Source organism: Apus apus, chromosome 3 (assembly GCF_020740795.1).
Source record: "Apus apus isolate bApuApu2 chromosome 3, bApuApu2.pri.cur, whole genome shotgun sequence".
Classification (NCBI taxonomy): Eukaryota; Metazoa; Chordata; class Aves; order Apodiformes; family Apodidae; genus Apus; species Apus apus.
In genome coordinates this window covers 74,182,801-74,202,425 of record NC_067284.1, presented here as the reverse complement: position 1 = coordinate 74,202,425, position 19,625 = coordinate 74,182,801, and the positions used below count along the sequence as shown (strand labels likewise).

The 19,625-nt window shown below is 42.5% G+C and overlaps 1 protein-coding gene across 2 annotated transcripts; it reads right to left on the bottom strand.

Moving 5' to 3' along the window:
• Window positions 1-361: 361 nt before the first annotated feature.
• On the bottom strand, window positions 362-19,551 carry SUPT7L (SPT7 like, STAGA complex subunit gamma). 2 transcript variants are annotated; one of them, XM_051614074.1, is made up of 5 exons: window positions 19,523-19,551; window positions 18,555-19,208; window positions 11,284-11,608; window positions 9,187-9,424; window positions 362-5,547 (listed from the first exon to the last, which is right to left on the bottom strand). In XM_051614074.1, exons 2-5 carry the CDS (start codon window positions 18,965-18,967, stop codon window positions 5,285-5,287), a joined length of 1,239 nt encoding a protein of 412 aa, XP_051470034.1. In that variant the 5' UTR covers window positions 18,968-19,208; window positions 19,523-19,551; the 3' UTR covers window positions 362-5,284. The 2 variants fall into 2 exon arrangements, with proteins under 2 accessions (XP_051470034.1, XP_051470033.1); XM_051614073.1 differs by lacking the exon at window positions 19,523-19,551 and having other exon boundaries at window positions 18,555-19,317.
• Between the last annotated feature and the right edge of the window lie 74 nt (window positions 19,552-19,625).

Here is a 19,625-nt window from a genome sequence, read left to right as displayed (position 1 = left end):
CAGCATGCAGAACAAGCAAAACAGCACATAAGAGAGCAAAGCACGAGGCTTGCAGTTGGGTTCCTAGGTAGTCTGGTAATTTAAGCAGAAGAAGTATATATAAGTCGTTGCTTCAGACATAGCAACTTGCTTATGTTAGATGAATAGCACTGGAAGCCATGGAAGGTAAGACGTCCATTTTCTTTGGCCTGATCTTGGAATAACACCTCTTGTCTCCCTAGTCGTGACATAAATACTGGTATAATCTAAGCACCTTATTTGGGCCTGGGAAAGGTCTACTCCAGATCCCACATAAGGGTAGAAAGAACCTCAAGACCAGCCTTCACGTTCACAGAACCATTCTTCAAAACAAACAAAAAAATCCTCACAACATCTTTAGGATTTTTATTTCTGAATAATTATTTCATATTATTGTATTAGAAATTACAAAGAAACTCTCTCCAGGAGAGCAAGGGGGGATGGGGGGAACCAAACACAAAACAACAATTCTGAAATATTTCCAAGCAATTTTGTTCCATATAAACACACGCAAAATTACATATTTCCACTCACATGCATGTACAAAAACATTTTAAGTAAAACATTCTTCAGAATAACATGTGCATTAGTCTCAGAATTGAGCACATAATCAGATTGGCCTCACCTACCTTACCTAATCTTATTTTCCTGTTTTCTTTTTAAATTGTAAATTTCTATGCAGGGAACATCTCTCTTTCTGCACAGCATTATGCATATTAGCATGGATGGTCTTGGAATTAAATCACTAAGTAGCAGAATCATCTGACACACAGCTGTACACTGAAGTTGTTACACTGTCATTTATATGGGGACCTTTGTTGGATGCCAGGCAAAACTCTTCAAAAGGAATAAAAACTTCTTGCTAGAGGGAAAAAGGAATATGATACTGAGTGCTCTCTTAACTACAATCCTGTAATGATTCCCATGCAAAACACTTCAAAAGCCAAGTCATTCACAGATCTTGCTCTCTAAATTGATATCAAAGGTCCCACCAATTTCAATCATACCAAAACAAATCACTAAAGACATGAGTGCTACTGGATATGGATGTGCTCAATACTCAACATTCCAATTTGCCACCCACTCACCTTTGGAAAGAGAAGGGAGAAAGAAGAAAGAACCAACAAAACTGCAGATTACTGAAGCAGGTGGGTCTGCAGGGCTTTTCACCAGCCAGCAGCAAAAAAATGACAAATGTGAGAGCTGAGCTTCATTCCAACCCACTGCATCATCTACCCATGGCTTTGGGGATTACATGGTCAATGAACTCCTCACTAGTTGCTCACAGATGCATTAACACCTAGCAAAATCTTACATGATTCATCAAAAAGGCATAAGGTCTGTATCTCTCTTTGTGAGCTACATCTGAAATTTCACTATTTCATGCATGATGACCACCACTGTAAATCCAAGGACAGCAAACATTCAGAGGGGAAGGGCTCACCCAGAGGGTCTAGCTTGCACAGGCATAAAAGGCAACATCAAGCACACAAACGTCAAGAAGCTACACTTAGCATAATGGGGGGAATGGGAGGTGCAGATTTTACTCTACTATCATTTTGAAATGTACAAGTAATATTGATGCATTTCTCATTTCTGCATAAACGTGCATCCTAAAGAGAGTCAGTAACCTCTCTTTCTTACACTGCAACAATATAGCTGAGTCAACGGAGGGTGAATTTCTACTGTATTTAAATACACTTGAAGCATTCATGCTCGACTTCTTGCAAAGTGTGTGTTACGGTGTGAAATGGGTATGGGAAAAGGATATGAAATACAAAAACACAGTTAAAAGCAAGACAGGACACCTCTACACGAGCAATATAAAGAAAGCACTTAAGATTGATGCTTAAAAGGTTTAACCAAAGCCCCAGGGAACGGCAGCTCACTTGAAATCTTGCAGATGAGCAAGCAACGCTGGCAGCAGCCACTGAAAATAGTGCAAAGGAATTTATTTAGGTGCTCCAGCTTCAAGAATACTCTGGTACAACAGTCTGGCAAAGCATCTATGGAGAAAAGCATGATGACAGGTCTTCTCACATAGTATTAAAGACACAAGGGCCAAATCAAGCTGAGTCTTGAGGCCCCAGCCTAGCACATTCTGTGCTGTGGAGAGCAGCAGACCTGCTGTTATAGGCAAGATGGGCAGTCTGCTTTTAGCCCTGTACTACCATTTCAACAGCTCTACAAGATGTGTGAAAGAGAAAAAGCATCAGCCCAGCAGGAGTAAGTCTCCTCTGATTCCCAGAGAGGAAGAGCTAAATTCAGGTCTCTTAACTCAGACACTGATGGTGTGGATGTCTTCAGCTGAGGTAGGCAAGTTGAAGTCACTTTATGGGGACACAAAGGAAAAAATAGACATTTCTGAAAACGTCATTCATTTAACCTGCTTTATACTAATTCAGATGCAGACATCTAAGGCTGAGTGAGAAGATACTACCCCAATTGCCTTCCTTATACCTGGGCAGTTGAACAGCACAACTATCATGTATTTCTTCATGATAAACAGTTTTGCTCAAAATGTTTATCATATAGGTCAGTAGCATTTCAGTGACCATCTCAGTATTCTCCAGCCAGCAGCAGCCCTACACAAAGGGAGGAGATCAAAACTCTCACAAAACTCTCTGAAGGATCCCAGTGCCTTTTTTGAATAGTAACTAAATCTCAACAACATTTCTAAGGCAAATAGTACTGCTTCGTTATTTACAGCTGAGAAAACAGGGACATTGCAGCATGCCTAATGGTGACTCAGAGGGAATCAAAATAAAGATTTCCAGATACACTGGTCCACTGTTCTACTGCTGACTAGGCTTCAAATAGCTAGAATTTACCCCCTGGGATAAACCTTTAAAACTGCAGTGGACAATTTTAACTCTAATGTCCATAAAAGCCTGTGGTCACACATTCTTATTAGACATTGGGGAATTTTATGTTTGGCTTCCACCTCTATAAAGCAGAAAAGAAATACAGTTAAGAAAAAAGAATTAAGGCTAGGCATGTTATACAGAAACAAAAATACTATGCCTGGAGCTCATTCTTTCAAAAGATAAACTTGCAATTTTAAGGACAAATGGGAAGTTTGGTAAATCTCCCTCAAACATCCCAGTGGATTACAGGTATAAAGCCAGTTTAAGTGGCTGTTCATTCTTGATTCATGTTCATTCTAGTTTTTTTGAGAGAGATACTCACTGAATCAAGTTTAAGACTGAGCTGATCAACTGAAGATTGTGCAGAACAAAAAAAAAGGCCATCAGTCAAGTTAAGCCATAAAAGCAACCAGCAAAATAGATTCTGTTTCAGACTAAGTTGTCAAGATAACAACTTTGAATAAAACCTCTGCTGGCCTGAAGTTTCTGCACTCAATCCAATGAGAGCAAAGGAAAAGTTTGCATTGCCAGTACTGGCTCACACCATCAGTAGAAGCTGCTTCCTTTTCTCCTGAAAACGACATCAGCTTCCCTGACCAGATGATTAAGAAATCAACTAAAGAAGAAGCTCTGCTGAACTTGTTACTAAAAAGGAAAAATTGTTGGAGAATGTGAAGGCCTTGGCTGCAGCTGACATGGAATTGTAGCTTTTAAAATCCTGAGAAATAAGTACAAGACAGAGTCCTGGACCTTAAGAACAACATTTTTTGTTTATTTGAGGAATGCCTTGGCAGGATCTCCCAAAGGGGCCCAAGAATGCTGCCCTACCTTCAAAGCCAGCTTTCTCAAAGCAGAAAAAGTCCTTTCTGATGAGCAGAAAGTAAAGCAAGCATGACAGAAGGCCAGCACAGATGACCACGGAACTCCTGACTGAGCTCAAACACAACAGTAAAAAGTACACAGAGGTGGAAGTGAGGACGGGCTGGCCAGCAGGGATCTAGAAACACAGCCCAAGCATGCAGGGACAGTTAGGAAGGACAAAGCTCAGCTGGAGCTGAAACTGGTAAGAAATGTGAAGGGCTTTTTTAAGCACACTAGAAGCGACAGAAAAAGAATTAGGAGAACATGAGTTTACTGTTCAACAATGAAGGCAACCTGGTGACAAAGGATGCACTTTGTACTTTGAGGCTGATGTAGTATATATCTTTTTTTGTGTGTTTTTTCACTGATAAGGTCTGCCTTCAGGCCTGCTATGTCCCAGGGTCTACTAACAGAATCTACAGCAGAGGAAGAGTTAGCAAGAACTTAAGTCAACTGCACATATCTAAGACCATAGAACCAGACAGGATGCATCTGAAGGCACTGAAGGAGCTGGCTGAGGGAACTGTGAGGCCACTCTACAGCATCTTTGGGAGGTCAGCTGCAGTAGCAGCAACCACTACCAACCACTGATGTCCTGGTTTGAGCGCCCAAACCAGGACTAGTGAAATAATCTGACTTAAGACCTGTCTTGTTGCCTGCAACAGTTAGCAAAAATGTAGTCAGTTCCTTGAGGAAAACTGTTATTTCTCTGTATTCAGTGCTTGCAAAACCATACCTCAAGGATTGCATCCACTTTTGTGCTCCCCCCCTTACAAGAAAGGCACTACGGCAATTTCAGTGGAAGGCCACAAAGCTGATGAGGGGGACAGAGCACAGCACGTACAAGGAGAGAGGCTCAGGGAGCTTGGTTTCTTCAGACTTAAGAAGCTAAAGAGAGATCTCATTGTATAAAACCACATCATGGGAGGAGTAGAGAAGACAGTCAGACTCTTCTTGGAGATGAACAATGACAGAACAGAGGCAATAAACACAAGTTGGAACATGGGAAATTCCAACAGGATGCAAGAATATATTTGTTCTTACTATGAGGGTAGTCAAATATGAGAATATACCCAAAGAGGTCTGGCATCACCATCCTTGGAGATATTCAAAACTCAACTGGACAAGGCCTTAAGCAACTGGGTCTAATTGGCTGCGTTTCAAGCAGGTTGGTGGACTAGAGACTAGAAACCTCAAGACATCCCTTCAACTCAAATTACTCAATGATTCTATGACTTAGCAAATCACCCCACAACTCCTTTCCACTGGTAACTTCTTCATTAATCTGTCCAAGCAAGCCATGACGCCATCAAACATATAGGGTGATCTTCCATCTCATGAGTCAGCATGGAGTACAGAAGACAGCAAAGAGGGGAGCTGAAGTGCAGTATACATCTAATGTCTCATACTAATTGTATGCAAGGTCCCTCACACAGCAGAACCAGCCTTGTTTAGGAATCATAGCCATCACAGTGCACCCTTAGTTTGTTTCAAGAGTATTATATACCATCAGGCCTAAATAAAAATACTGTCCCTTTTCACATCTTCTTCATCTTTTTCTTGCAACGTTGGTTGAAGACAGGAGAGGATCCCATCAGACTGTCAGCAGAATGAGAACCATAGCTGCTCTCCGAGCCATTGGGGCTCTGTGGCATCCCAGCTTCGCTCATGCCTGACATTGGTTCCTCAAAGACATCGCTGCCCAAGACCCCATGGCCATGTACATTGGACTCCTCATTTTCCTGTGGCTCCATTTTTACCTGTGCCAAGTTCCAGAGTGGGGAAGCATTCACCTCAGCCCCTAGAGAAAGAAAAAGCACACAGTTGTAACTGAGTAAAAAGACAAATTACAAACGGCATGCAGATACAAAGGGGCAGCAGCACTGCTAGAGAAGGGGTAAAAGCAAAGACACAGGTGAACTAGGCTGGAATGAAAAAAAAACAACAACCCAAACAAAAAACAACAAAACAAAAACCAAAACATGAAAAAACCCACCCCAAAATAACAAACAAAACACACCAACCAGTGTGAAACAAACAAATAAATAAATCTATCGGTTTTTTTACCATTTAATAGCCCGGTAGCTGCAGCTCTAAAACATACGATGCTATCCTTTCACAACAACGCTCCACGCGGTTTTCTCCATGAGAAACACCAACTTAAGAGCCCACATCACTCTCCAGGAGTGTCTTCACAGCAATGAGTACATCCACAGCACATGGACTAGACCCTGCATAAGAAGGACTTAATGGCAGTCCAGAAGTCATTGATGCTAATGAGGTCCTTGCAACATCAACAAACTCCTTTTAGCTGTCAAATACACTGGACTTCTGGTAGTTCTGCATGAGAGGAGAAGTGAGAGAGCAGAGGACTAGGTAGATGAACAGACTCCAGCTCTCACTTCCAGCACTGAAATGCAGGGACATCAGACCTGCAGTCAGACACCCAACTGCCTGCCTCCCTACACTAAATGCTTGCGAGCCTCAACCCACTCTTCAGTAGAACAGAAAGAATCTCTTGGCTCAACCTTGCAGCCACCCTGCTAGGAAACAGCCCCTCCCTCCTATTTTTTTTTAACTTTTTTTTCCCAGACTTTTGGACTAGTGTGAAAACTGAGCAAACCCAGAATTTTCTGAACAAGATTACAAAACCACATTTCTTTATAACAGTAAATGTTTTTCTCCCCAAGAGCAGTTATTATAGATTGCATTATTTCTGCTTATTTACACTTTTAAGAGAGACAAAAATCCTATTAAAAATACATTAATTGGCCCCCTTGCTGAGATCAGCATAACAGCCCAGAAATGAACAAAGCCTGAAATCTTCTAATTTTTAAATCTGGTCCCTCTTGTGAGTGGATGTACATGTAAAATAAAAAAAAAAACTAGGAAACCAGCTTTAGTAGGTTTTCCAAATCTTGCTTTTCAAGGAGATTGGCTACAGTTTGAAAGCACATTCAATCCTCTTGTACTGAGCCAAACATACTACTATTCCCTATTACTAATATCATTATGAGCAATTACACAGAGAACAAACCTTTCACTGCATGTTTGTATGGTGAATTCTCCCTTAAAAAGGACTGAGGAAAGAAGTCTGGGAAATCCAGAGCAGTTTAGCCCAAACTAGGGGCTATATTAGCTCAGCACTTAAGTCAGAATGAAAGTGCTTGCTGGTGTCCAGTTGCCTTAATGAAAAGCCCTTTTAATGTTAATTTTAAGTAAACGAATTCCTCTCAACAACAATGAACACATCAGTAAATTGCTATCAGTTCCACAGAGTTGCAGCTCCATTCTACACAATAATCACAGATTCTCACTAAACTTACTGTGTCTTTGATCAGTTGCTCTTCATTGCTCAGCCTTATTCCTTTCAACCCTATCACCTGTGATTGAAAGTGTCACTAGTGACTAAAAGTACTTAAGAATCAACACATGATGTCTCATCTTCCAAGTACTTTAACTTCAAAGTACACTATAAATGAGCTAATCCTCATGTTATCCTGCTGGGTGGAGGAACAAAGCCCCCAATTTTGCCTCCATTTCCCCAGCTGCAACGAAGTTAAGCAGCTGGCCCACAAACTCAACATCAGGCATAAGCAGAAACGTAAGCAGAAGACAGAAGGCCCTAAGGAGAGTTTTGCTCTCAGACACTGAAGCCTTTCTGCCCCCTCTGTGAGCCTCACACTTGTATTTCTGAGGTGGTGGTGTCCTAACCGGAGAGGCTTTTTCTCTCTTCTTACAGCATGCCCAGCTCTAGACTGGAACTTCACAAAGTGATGAGATTTCCAAAGGCCCTTGTGAAGAGGGATTTTCAGGGAGGAACAGAGCACTTGTATTCTTAATTATAAAACATCAATTTGGTATCAGAAAGGTAAGAGGCATTTAATATACAGCTAGCATTCTAACCTCGGGGTCTCAAGAGGTAGAGGCTAATACAAAGCTTTCCAGATGAATCACTTGTAACCCCACATGGGCTAGAAGAGTCTGCTGTTCCCTCTCGCACAAAAAATGTGAGCACTTCACATTTCAGAGGAAATACAAAAAACAGCATGGGCTTCCAGAAAAGCATCAGATGGATTTGTGCTTTTTTAAAACTCAGACTAAAAAACCCCACAAACAAAACCAACACAGAACAAAATAATAATTTAATTTACCACTAATCAAATGCACACAGGATACAGACAACACACAGAGCAGGGCTTACATATGTTACCCCACCCCTCCCTTCTTCCCGGGCCCAAATTACTTTGTTCCTTATTTCTCTCCCTCCTTCCCCCCAGCGGCACAGGGGGGCAGGGGAGTGGGTTTAGAGTCAGTTCACAGTCTGGTGGTTCCTGCTGCTCCTTCCTCCTCAGAGAGTAGGATTCCTCACAATCCTCCCCAGTTTCCCCATAAGGTCCCTCCCATGGGAGAGTCCTTCATGGTCCTCTCCTCCATGAGTCCTTCCCACGAGCAAGTTGCTCCAGCGTGGGCTGCCCAGAGTCAGGCTGCTTTGGGAACAGCCACCTCCCCAGGTATGGGGTCCTCCATGGCTGCAGCTCCAAGTCCATGGACTGCAGGTCCACATTCACCCCTCCAGGGGCCTTCAGGGGATGCTCCACCATGCTCCTCCATAAGTGCAGGGGGCAGCCTGTCATCTTACCATGGGCTACAGGGGAACTTCTGCTTGGGCACTTCCTTCCCCTTCTTCCTCACCAACCTCAGGATCTCCACTCCAGCACTGCTCTCACCCCTCCAGTTCAGCTCTTCCTCTCCTGTCTCTGCTTTCAGGTCTTATATAAGTTTTTTCTTATGTTAATTGCAGAGGCACATCTATTGTCTTTCTAATGGTCCGGTCTTGTCCACCTGAGCTGCGGGTGCTTTTAGTAGCTTCTTACAGAAGACACCTCTGGGGCTCCTCCCCTGCTACCGAAACCATGCCAGAACCAAACCAGCACATCTCCTTTCTAGAAATAAGGATAAAACTCTTGTATCTTTTGAACCAAAATATACACATATATAAAACCTCAAAGGTTATTTTTGTCTTTGCTACATCACTCTGGAAAAAAAACCTAACAGTACTCACATCTGCAGGAAATACCCTAGTTCATAAAACAACAATTAAGCCCTTGGGTCACCAGTCTAGAAAAACAATCTACCTCACACCAATAACAAAGCCAAGAACTGAAACAATACCCTAAAAATAAACACCATATACAGCATTTTGTGTTCTACAGGGTTCACAAATAGCATAAATATTAAACAAACCCTCATAATTGATACTTTTTGATTCTTCAGTTCTGTATTTAGAAAGCAAGCCAGGGTTTCTCTCACATCCAAATATTTTTATTAAAACCTAAACATTTTTTCTCCTTCTCCTTCCTCACTTTGGGATCAGCTATTAAAAATAGAAACAAGAACAGCTGATAGACTGTTTCCAGGAGCAGCAAGAAACCCCTACCTGAAGTCTGTGGGGAAGCTTCTACTTCCAAGTTGGCAGAAAAGCGCTCGCTTTGAGCTCCAAGGACTCCAACAGGCAAAGACTGGTCACCAGAAGCCAGATCTCCTTCCAGTTCCTCACTGATTGGGAAAGTAATATCACTAACAGGTTCCTCCTTAATCTTCACAGGCTTTGTGTCCTCTGCTGCCTTTTCAGGGTTGACAATCTTCTCATACTCTTCAGAAAGCTGCTTGCTAACCTGTCAAAGATCAGTAGAGGTGAAAAAGAGGCAAGAAAGGTCACAGTGACTTCAGAGACACTGGCAGCAATTACATTGCAGTGCACCCTGTTTCCAGAATATTATTAACATCTGACCTGAGTGAAAAAGTAAACAAATTATCAGCTACACAGGAAAGGTTTTTTCCCCTTTAAGAACATCTTCTGTCTTCTAACAAGGGATTTTAATAAGAGGTTTAATCCATTAGAACATCTGCTTGATAAATATGAGCACCTTTATTTCACAGACAATGATTATGAGGCTCAGAAATTTAAACAGAGCATGAAACAAAAGCAAAGTGTATCCATCCTACTTTTTGGTTTTACCTGTGAGACTACCCCACATCTGCCAGTAACAAATTCACTCCAGCATTAAAAACCAAGCAGATCAGATACTCAGCAGCTCAGTAATCACCACTGGGTAAAGCTTGGATACCTTCTGTGAGTATTATCACAAAAAACACCTAAGTTTTCTCCAGTCAGAGAAGTGAAATAAACACAGGAATGAGATCTAGAACTACCCTGCACTTCTAGAAACATAAAAACAGTAAGCAATTAAATTAACAATTTCAGATTTAATCTGCTTCTAACAAATGCTTGTTTATATCACTGAATCCCAACAGTCAGTGAACTGTGCTCAGGAAAAGTCCAAGGCTTTTTAACAGCAGAAGCAAGAAGGAGAAAGAACAGCAAAGCCTGTTTCCTCCTTCTATACTTCCAAATACAGAGGGTACTGTGGACCTCAGCCCTGCATGAAGAACAGTACAAATAAGATAATGACCAGCTGCAGGATGAGAATGATGCAGAAAACCCAAATTCTAAAAGGAGACATCTGAACAAAAACATTGGAACAAAAATGAACTGCTGGCTTTGGGTTTTTTAACAAAAATGTTTTTAATGAAGATAGATCTTGATCATGTTATTTTTATGTACAAACCTCTGAACCTATCACAATTTACATACCACATACACTTACAGGTGATTTATACTGGCTATGTAAGCCGCGAGGTGCCAAACCTGGGAGGAGAGGCCTCTGCTTCAAGATGAGTTAACTGGCACTTCGATAATGGAACAAGGAGGAAGGGATGGCAGGTTTTGCCTTTGGTCTACCTACTTGCTTCAAGTCTTGTTTTTTGAAGAGAAGGAGTCAAATTCCCACCTCAATTCCTTGCATTTCTGTAAGTCCACAACAGGCAGACAGTCTTAAATAACTCAAATAAAATGCGTATGTTTAATTTCACAGAATATCTAGATCAAGAGAAATCATACCCTTATTCTTACAACCTAGGTTGATATGACACCTCTTATCCACGGAATTTAACAATTCCTCTTCTTCCTCCACAGAAGCACAGTCCCCTCTACAGTAGAAGGTAGCACCTGTGTTGACAACTCAGATCAGCACAATACTACCCTATACTCTTAAAGCTTAAGCAAGTCACCCCTTGCTTAAGCAAACACAAGCCACTGTACAGCCAAGTAACTTTTGTTCACCTGCTTGCTTGCTTTCTGGAATGACAAGCTGCTAAATATATCTCATTAAAGCAGAAAATTCCATTAGTCAGTACTGACATTTTTGTCTAGGCCATTCAAGAGGTACAGGCCTCCTCTTAAACCCAGACAAACCTTCAGCAGCACATTCTTATCCTCAGCAGGGACACAAATGAGGCACTCTGTCTTCCAGTCAAAAAATCCTGTTTCTCTTTTCCTTGATGACTCCCCTCCAGATCCAAGAGGCTTTATAATTGGATTTTACTTCAGTAAGACACAGGACTTGCTATAGGAATCAGCAACTGTACTGAAGGTACATTATTGGTGCCATCAGGTCCCTACTGCTCTTCTCACCTGAAGCATGTAGCTGTGATAATCCTTAATGCGGTGTTGCCAGAACTTCTGCAGCGAGAGCACGCTGCCAATGCCCACTTCATGGAAGACCTGCTCCATGACATCAGGGAAAGGGGTGTGCCCAAGTCGAGCTTCTCGATCCACAGCAAAGCGCAGCAGTTTGGTGAACTTCAAGCAGTACTCGTGGGCAATGTCTGTCAGGGTCTCCAGGACACTTTCATTGGCACACTCGAAGCCTGTGTGTGCCAGGATGGTGGCCATTGACTGGTAGAGAAGCTGCCGGCAGGAGGACCAACTCAGTTCAGTCACTGGCTCCCCTTTTCCTCTAAAAACCAGAAAAGACAAAAAAATTGCACCTTCAAAAACTGAAAGGAATGTATCAGTTGAAGAGATACTGTCAACAATAAGGTAATGTACAGAGGGAAAGCAGATTGACTCGGGCTCTCCACAGCTTCTCCATTGCATATGAACGCTATCTAATATGGGTTTATCTGCTTTCCCTTGTTTCCCCTCCTCCCAACCAGCACTGCCAATTCTCATTTTCCTTTCTAATGCTGGAAGACTCCTTGAGTGATGCATGAATATGGGATGCAAATCTTCTGAACCCTTAAGCAACGCCCTTCCCACTCAAGATCTTTTCTCCTGGAGATGTGAATTAAATGGGTCCTTGACACAAACAAAAAAGGCATTTGAAATAGCATTAATGCAAATAATTTCCCCGCTCAGTTAATTACATTTCTCTTCCTTACTATCTCTGATGTCACAGGCCTAATAGGTGGACACAAAGGCTTCTGGGATAGACAAGATCTGAATTTATAATAATTATAATGAAAATATAATGCAAGAGGCACACATCCAAGCAAGAAATGGGATACATGTACATTTCAGAAAGGTACACTGTAGCCAAAAGGACTACTTCCCTGCCCTCATTTCCAGTAGTCACTAAGCACCACACTGAAATAAGTATCTCCATATGGCACCCAAGAAGTGAACACCAAGTATAGAGAGGTTCTGCCATACAGCAGCATTCCCAAACCATGGCTTTGAGACCTTTGTCTTGGTATGGCTACAAGGGGAGGAGTGACCACACAGGTTGAAGAAGATGGAGAACAATGTTTAAAACATAATTCATTTACAGTCAGGAAATTTCATTTTTCATCAAGATAAGTTAACAAATAGAAATTCCACATAGGAAAAAGAGAAGATGAGAGAAGGCAAGGCCTCTGAAAGGAAAACATATTTCTACCAGGTAGCTCAACTCACAAATAAATGCATGTGATGTATTTGCCCGAATCAGTAACGGGGTCTTCAAATGCTGATGTAAAAAAATCTAATTTCCTTTCTGCTATTCTCTTTCATTCAGCACCAATGGTAGAATTAAGCTACCAATTTCACCCTTCATTTGTTTCTGATCAATTTCTCCCAACAGCTTCCGCAGCCCACCCTGAGATTCGCCTCGCTCTCACCCCACATTACTAGTGCATCGCCACACGCTCTTTCCAGCAACAAGATCTGATTAAACAGCACACAAACAGCATTGATGCCATGATAAAATCCTCACTACTCCTGTTTCTCCAACGAGTGCATTAGGTATCCTTCAGTCTCACTGAGAAGTTTGGCCACAGAGCTTCAGTTCCCCTGATCCTCAGGACTGACCCATAGAAAACCACTGAAACACAGCAGTAAAAAAAGGTAACATTTCAGGGAACTGAAAATGGAAGGTTAAATGCAGCTCTTGAGACCAAAATAAGTCATTTTCAAGAACACCAGCTCAGCACTTGTTGATAATTCAAATGAAGGGGGGGATCCCACTGTATTAAGAGCTGCAGATTATGATATTTCTAAGTGAACATTAAGAACAGCATGTGAATCTCAGGTCATGGAATCATGCCAGTTATTAATTGTTGAAAAAATTACTCCCATCCCAATTCCTACTCAATTATGTAACTGCTTTTTAAAGAAGACAGCCGGCGTTCTGACAAGATGAATTGTAAGATTATTAGTTCCCTTATAAACCAAGTGTCACCCATACTGCTTTTACATCCCACTCACTCCCCCCTCCACCTCCCCAGTGAGAGATTTCTGAAGTTCACAAACATATGTCTCATGTAACACTGGGACCAGGAAGTTACAATTGAAAAAAAAAATCAACATCAAACATAAAACAACCAGCAATATTTATGCCTATCAAAAAAAAAAAAAAGTATCTTCTTTTCTAACACATATAAAGGATGTATGTAGCTGTCCAGCAGCCATCAGCTGAGATCATCTTATGCTACCAAAACCACCAAACATTAGATTACTATTAATACTGAGACACCCCAAGAACCATTATTGACACTCTGCCATTCAATCAAATCACTATGAACAAACTTAAACTAGACAAATAATTTGACACGCCCAAGAATGTTACTCAGCCACCTGTACAGTAGAGCACAACAACCATTTAGCAATACATATCAATGCTCTGCAGCAGCAGAGAATGTTACATATATGTCTCTTTTAAACTCCTAGAGGAAAATAAACTAATTGCCAGCATAAAAATGCAGCTAGATTACTATGCTGAAAGGAATACAATCAACTTGAAATCTAATCAATTAAAGACACAGAGAAAAGACATTTCAGGTACTGTACTCAAATCCAAATCTCCACCTCTTGTACTTGCTAAGGTCAGTCAATCACCTTTTGTTTTTCTTATGTTTTCTTCTCTTGTTTTCCTGTTTCCCACAATAAACAATAGAGGAAAATGATTAAAAGCCTGGTTAGACAGCAAAAATTGAAATGCTGCAGATGTTAATAGAAAAGAACAAATGAGAAAATATCTTTTTTTCTTCATGTCCTTTAACCCTCAGATACTGTCTGGTAAGAATGCACATAAACAAAACTAGCCATATAGATACATTTAAGTTGAAAGTAGCTATATGATGTCAAGCCTTCCCAAAAAGGAACAGCAAACTTCTTTTCCCTGATGATCACAGGTAAAAAACCTTGGTCTTCCACCTCATCCAGATACCTAACACCTACAAAAGCATCCTTCCAGATACTATTGTTACGCAGAATGCTACCCTCTGCAGCACTTACTGCTTTCCTGAAATGCTCCCCATCCAGCTACCATCCGGAGCCAAGCCTATTTAAGATATTATCAGGGTCATACAGCTACAAGTAAACAACAGTGCTTTAACCCCTAAAATTCTGTCACCAGAGATTAACAAGACTGGCAATTAGGCCTGTGACTTGGAGGTGAACATCTCTACAGAACATATAGTATGAAATTTACCACAAATATTGGCCAACTTGTCATCCAACAGGAAAATAGGAAAATCCATATTTTTATATGCAGGTCACCAACACTAGACTATGTTCTAGACAGAAGTCTACCTGCCAAGCCACAAATTCATCAGTCTAAAAGCCCAGCCTTCTCCCATTGTTGCCAGCAAACCTGCAACATGTAGAACTTCAAAACAGAAACAAGTATCTGTCTATACAAACCAGGCTTATTTTCAGGAGTAATAAGGTTTCTGAACTCACAAGAGGCCCATCTTCTGTCTCAACAAGACATTCCCCAAAGGCACAATAATCCATTCCTCTGTAAGGCTGTTTTTTTTAGAGGGATAGAGATCTTGTGGCTCATTTCCCATGCAGTTACAATCAGGGGAAATTGTTTGGGCTAAGTCAGTACAAAGATCAACAGTCGAGGTTCACTCAACTGTAGTAATGGATTGAAGCGCTCTGCTCCCTCTTAGGTGAGCATAAACTACCAGCAGATGGAGGGAGGGATTGTTTTTCCTATGAACACATCAATTTTATGAAATTTTACATTGTGGAGTTGAACTTCTACCAAATGAGGTGCCACAAGGTTCCTTCACAGCCATTTCCCCCAAAACAGTAAAATAAAGGAGGACATTGGGAAAACAAGATAATACTAGCCAGTGCATCAAAGAACACAACACACTAACTCAAAACAGAAACTTGTTTCCTTTTGGAAAAGGGTATCTTTCCACCTCATCCTGAGCAAGCTTATTTTTCAATAGCTCTGCTATGTCTACAGAAGGCTGCAGAAGTATAATAAGAAGCTGCTCAACAGATAATGGCAAGAGGTAATAGATAACATTTGGAAAATAAATTGGAAAAAAACCCACAACAGAAGACGAGATAGTTCAGAGACTAAACTGAAGTGCTTAATCCAGCAGGGGAAAGTACATTCTGCCTGATCTAATTTCCACTGGTCCAAATCCTTCCCAACATTATACCTGCTATCCCACCAACACGTGCTTCCCTACCTCTGTACAGGCATTTCCTAACTACATTCCTTCTGCCATGAACAGTCTTCCCAGTGCAAACTCACAATTCAGTTTATAGATTAACTTTCAATGCAAAACACTCATTCCATGTGGTCAGGAACACAAACGAGAGAATGGCAAAGAGATATGTTAAGAAACCAACCATGCACACGCAAGAAAAAAGCATCTTAAGAAGCACATAATGAGTAGGTTAGGTTTCTTTTGAAGATAGATCCATGCCAAATGGGGGAAGCTGAAAAGAGAAGGAAAAGCTAGCAGCTGCACTATGGTAAGAGCCTCCTGTTTAAATGTTAGTTTCAAGTCTACAGTTCCTTACTCATTCTTAATCCGTTATGCTTTAAGCTTACCTTCTGTCTCTATACCCACAAAAACCAAGTGCTAATCCCTTATTGTGTATCCCAATAGCTGTAACATGAATAGTTGCAAATCACCAGGACCAGATGGCAATTCATCCAGGAATACTAAAAGAATTCAAGGATGAACTAGCTGAATAGCTGTAGTGAGTCACCTCTTGCTTTAAACTGACTTGGTCCATGAGGACCGAATACAGAAAAAGTGAAAACATTTTACTCTAATAGCTTTAGAAAAAATGTTAAGAACTACAGGCTGCAAAGCCTGATAATCTGGTGCATCAGGGAAACTGAAAGAAATTTTAAGAACAGTATTAGAGGACACATAGGTAAATACAATACACTCAGAAAGAGTCCAGACAGCTTCTGTAAATGGAAGAGCTGCTTCACAAACCTACTAGAGCACTCTAAACCCGTTAACAATCAAGTATGTAAGACATACATATTACATGTAAGACTGTGCCTCGAGGATCTGTGCCAGAATCAAGGTTTGTTTCAACATATTTACAAAAGTCTGGGAAAATGGAGGAGAGGAATAGTGTCATGATTAAAACTGTTGGTGGTACAGATTGTGGGGGGTTGAAAAGATCAAAACAACTGAAAAATAGCAGTAAATTAGGTTCTGCCTCTTTCTTGACTCATAAGGGATGAGGAGGTAGAGGTTAATGAGATAGGGGGTGGGACAGAGGGGAGGAAAACCAAAATTAATCCAGGGAGTAATACAAGACAAGACAAGGGTGTGGGGTCATAGGATGAAAATTAATAACAAGGAAACAGAAGATGACATGAGTATAATAATTAAACTTATGGTCTGATTCAGGCTGACCACTCTTCTCCCCCTTTCCTCCTATGTCTAAATGTCCCTATACACTGCTTCTCAGACCCAGGTTACTGCCAAAGAAAATGGAATTAAAATACGGATTTAGTTGAATACTGCAACTCTGACACTGGCATTTCAGAAGGCAGCATAACATTAAACACTACCATGTTTTATCATAGGGAAGATGATCTTCCTTAAATTGTTTTTACACACTAGGAACAATCATCGACAAATCACATAACATTACTACTATAACAGCAGCTGCTATTCTTATTTCATGTAAGTGCCTTAAAACATTTAAGGATAAACATGCAACAACAAACTCAAAGCTTTCCTCCTGGAAAAGCATAAATGTGCTTAGTTTAGCAAGCACACAATTAACTTCAAGTCTACACTGCAGCTTATTATAATTTCACTCTTCTATCAAACAAAAAACATTTAATTTCGAAATTGTCTATCCAGTTTCTACAATCTAGTCCTTAAACTCCCCCATGTGGTCGATTGCTAAATAACATTTCTTTAGTCGGACGCCCGAAACTCTCAAGGGACAACAAAATTACCAAGCAACCCCCAAAACATGGACAGAGCCACAGAAAACTGAACTGAAAGCTGAAGCCACCGGGAAGGACATAGCAGAACACTGCTCAGTTCTACAAGCCCCCAGGGCAGAAAGAGCAGGAGTCGGATGGCTCAGACTTTGTCCTTAAGGATTGGACTTCCCTTCACCCCTCCAGCCTAATTACTTTATTCCAAGAAGGATGCTGGTGTTCCTCCACAAACAGCGCTAAAGAATCACTCTACTGCTTAGAGAGACTACGCTACCAAATGCAACATCTTTCAATAAAATGAATTTTATAAAACCTCAGGCCGTTAAAGATCTCAGTGGCATTTACCCGCTACATTACATTTTATCAGTGCACATTTTCCCCGTTTTAAAAACGAAAATATAATATTCTCTCCCACATCAAGTTCATCGGTGCACAGTCTTTAATCTAAGAACAGAAAGTTACACACTAGTGAGGATTTATCCCTGAACTTAAATGCACATAAGCTACAAAGTATCATGAGATCCTGCAAGAAATGCAACATCTCCTGAATGTAGTGCTTGCCAGAGTCTGTAAAAGGAGGCTGTGGCAATACTTCTTAACGAAAGATTGACTGCAGAGGTAGAAGCAATGCAACCTTCCTTTACATTTTCCCCAGTCCTTGGCTGGTGGAACCAGTATAGGAGAAAATAATTCCCTTCACCCATACTCCTCACCACCTCTGACCATGTTAACACCAACAGCGTGAAATGTGATAGTTACTACATCACAGGTCCTTGGCCACTGAAATCTTTCAAATATATTGTTAAATTATCTTTTCAGAACCTACAACTAGGCATTCAAAACATAATCATATGTCTCCCAGACTTTCAGTTACACTAAGGCAAGTTTAGTTCTAAGTGACATAAACAGAAGAGACTTCACGTTCTAGAAAAACTTTTCAAAATACCACTGAGGATAGAGAAACCATGCACAGACATTTAGCGCAGCACTAGCAAGTCAGAAACCAGCACTACACATCCACGTTTTACAGACAGGAAACAAAAGCACATTTATTTTAAACAACCTGCATGTCCCCCACGTGGGAGAAATCCAGATCTTTCCTTTTTGAAGCCTGTTTTGTAATGTGTATACCACCAGTTAAACCTTCAGCCCAGGGGAACTGACACAACTACATATATATTTATGTATATAGGTATGTACTTCCTTCAGCTTTCCTTCAGCCAAGAACTAACCCAAAGAAATGCCAACACACCTGTAGAAATCACTCTCTGGGTCACTGTGCCTCAGCTGAAATGGCATTTTGGGGGTTTTGCTATCCAGAGGAAGCAGGTCATCAGGGAGAGGCGGAGAGGCCGGACAAGCTGGCAGAGGTTCGTTGTCTTCAGTTTTAATGCCCTCTGCTTGCTGCTGGTTCTGAGCCTGGGCCGCGGCGATCAGGCTGCGCAGCCGCCGGTTGTGCTGGATGAGCTGGATGGTGTGGATGGTGAGGCTGCAGGGCTCCGAGGGGATGTCCAGCATGGTGGTGGGCCGGGGCTTGTTGGCGGACGGCTGGTGCAAGGGAGGATCTTGGACTTCCACGGTGCGAAACTCACGCTGCAGCAGGTCGAAGGAGCTGCGGTTGGCCTGGCTGGAGGAGACTGGAATCTCACCCCAATAACGCAGCATTTTCAGAGGGGGCAGCTTTTGGCCTCAGAGCCCAGAAGAAGGCTCCCAAAGGCTGCAGGACAAAGGACTCTTGTCACGGGGAAAAGGGCTTAGGCTTTGGGTAGCGACACAGGCTGGAGCTGGGACGAGGGTCTGCACCAAGCAGAGTGGGGATGTCAGGAGCGCTCGGGCCCCGCGCAGCGCCGTCCCCACGCAGGCACCAGGAGGCAGCTTGGGCGCGGAACAGACATCGCTGCCTCTCCTAGGGCGGGGAGGGGAAAACAACAGTGACGCCGGGGTGAGGCGGCAGCTATTTCTGTGTGTCACAGGGGCTGCGGGACCCCGCGGCTGCCCCGACTTGCGCGGAGGAACTGCGGGCAGCAGCCGCACCCCGGCCCGCCGCCCCGCACGGCCCTGCCCACCCGCCCGCCCGCTCTGCCCGGCCCCAGCTCCGGGCCTGCGGCCACGCTCCCCGCCGGCCCCTCCGCCCGGCCCGCGGCTCCGAACGGAGGCGCCAAGCCCGCCCGCCCGCCCGTCCGGCCCGGCCCGGCCCGGCCCGCAGCCCCCCCGCCATACCCCGCTGTTCCGCGCCCGGCCGCCCAGCCGGAAGCCGGCCCTGGTCCGCCACCAGAAGCGGCTCCCCAGCCGCCGGAGCTCCTTGGCAGCCGGGAGGGAAAAG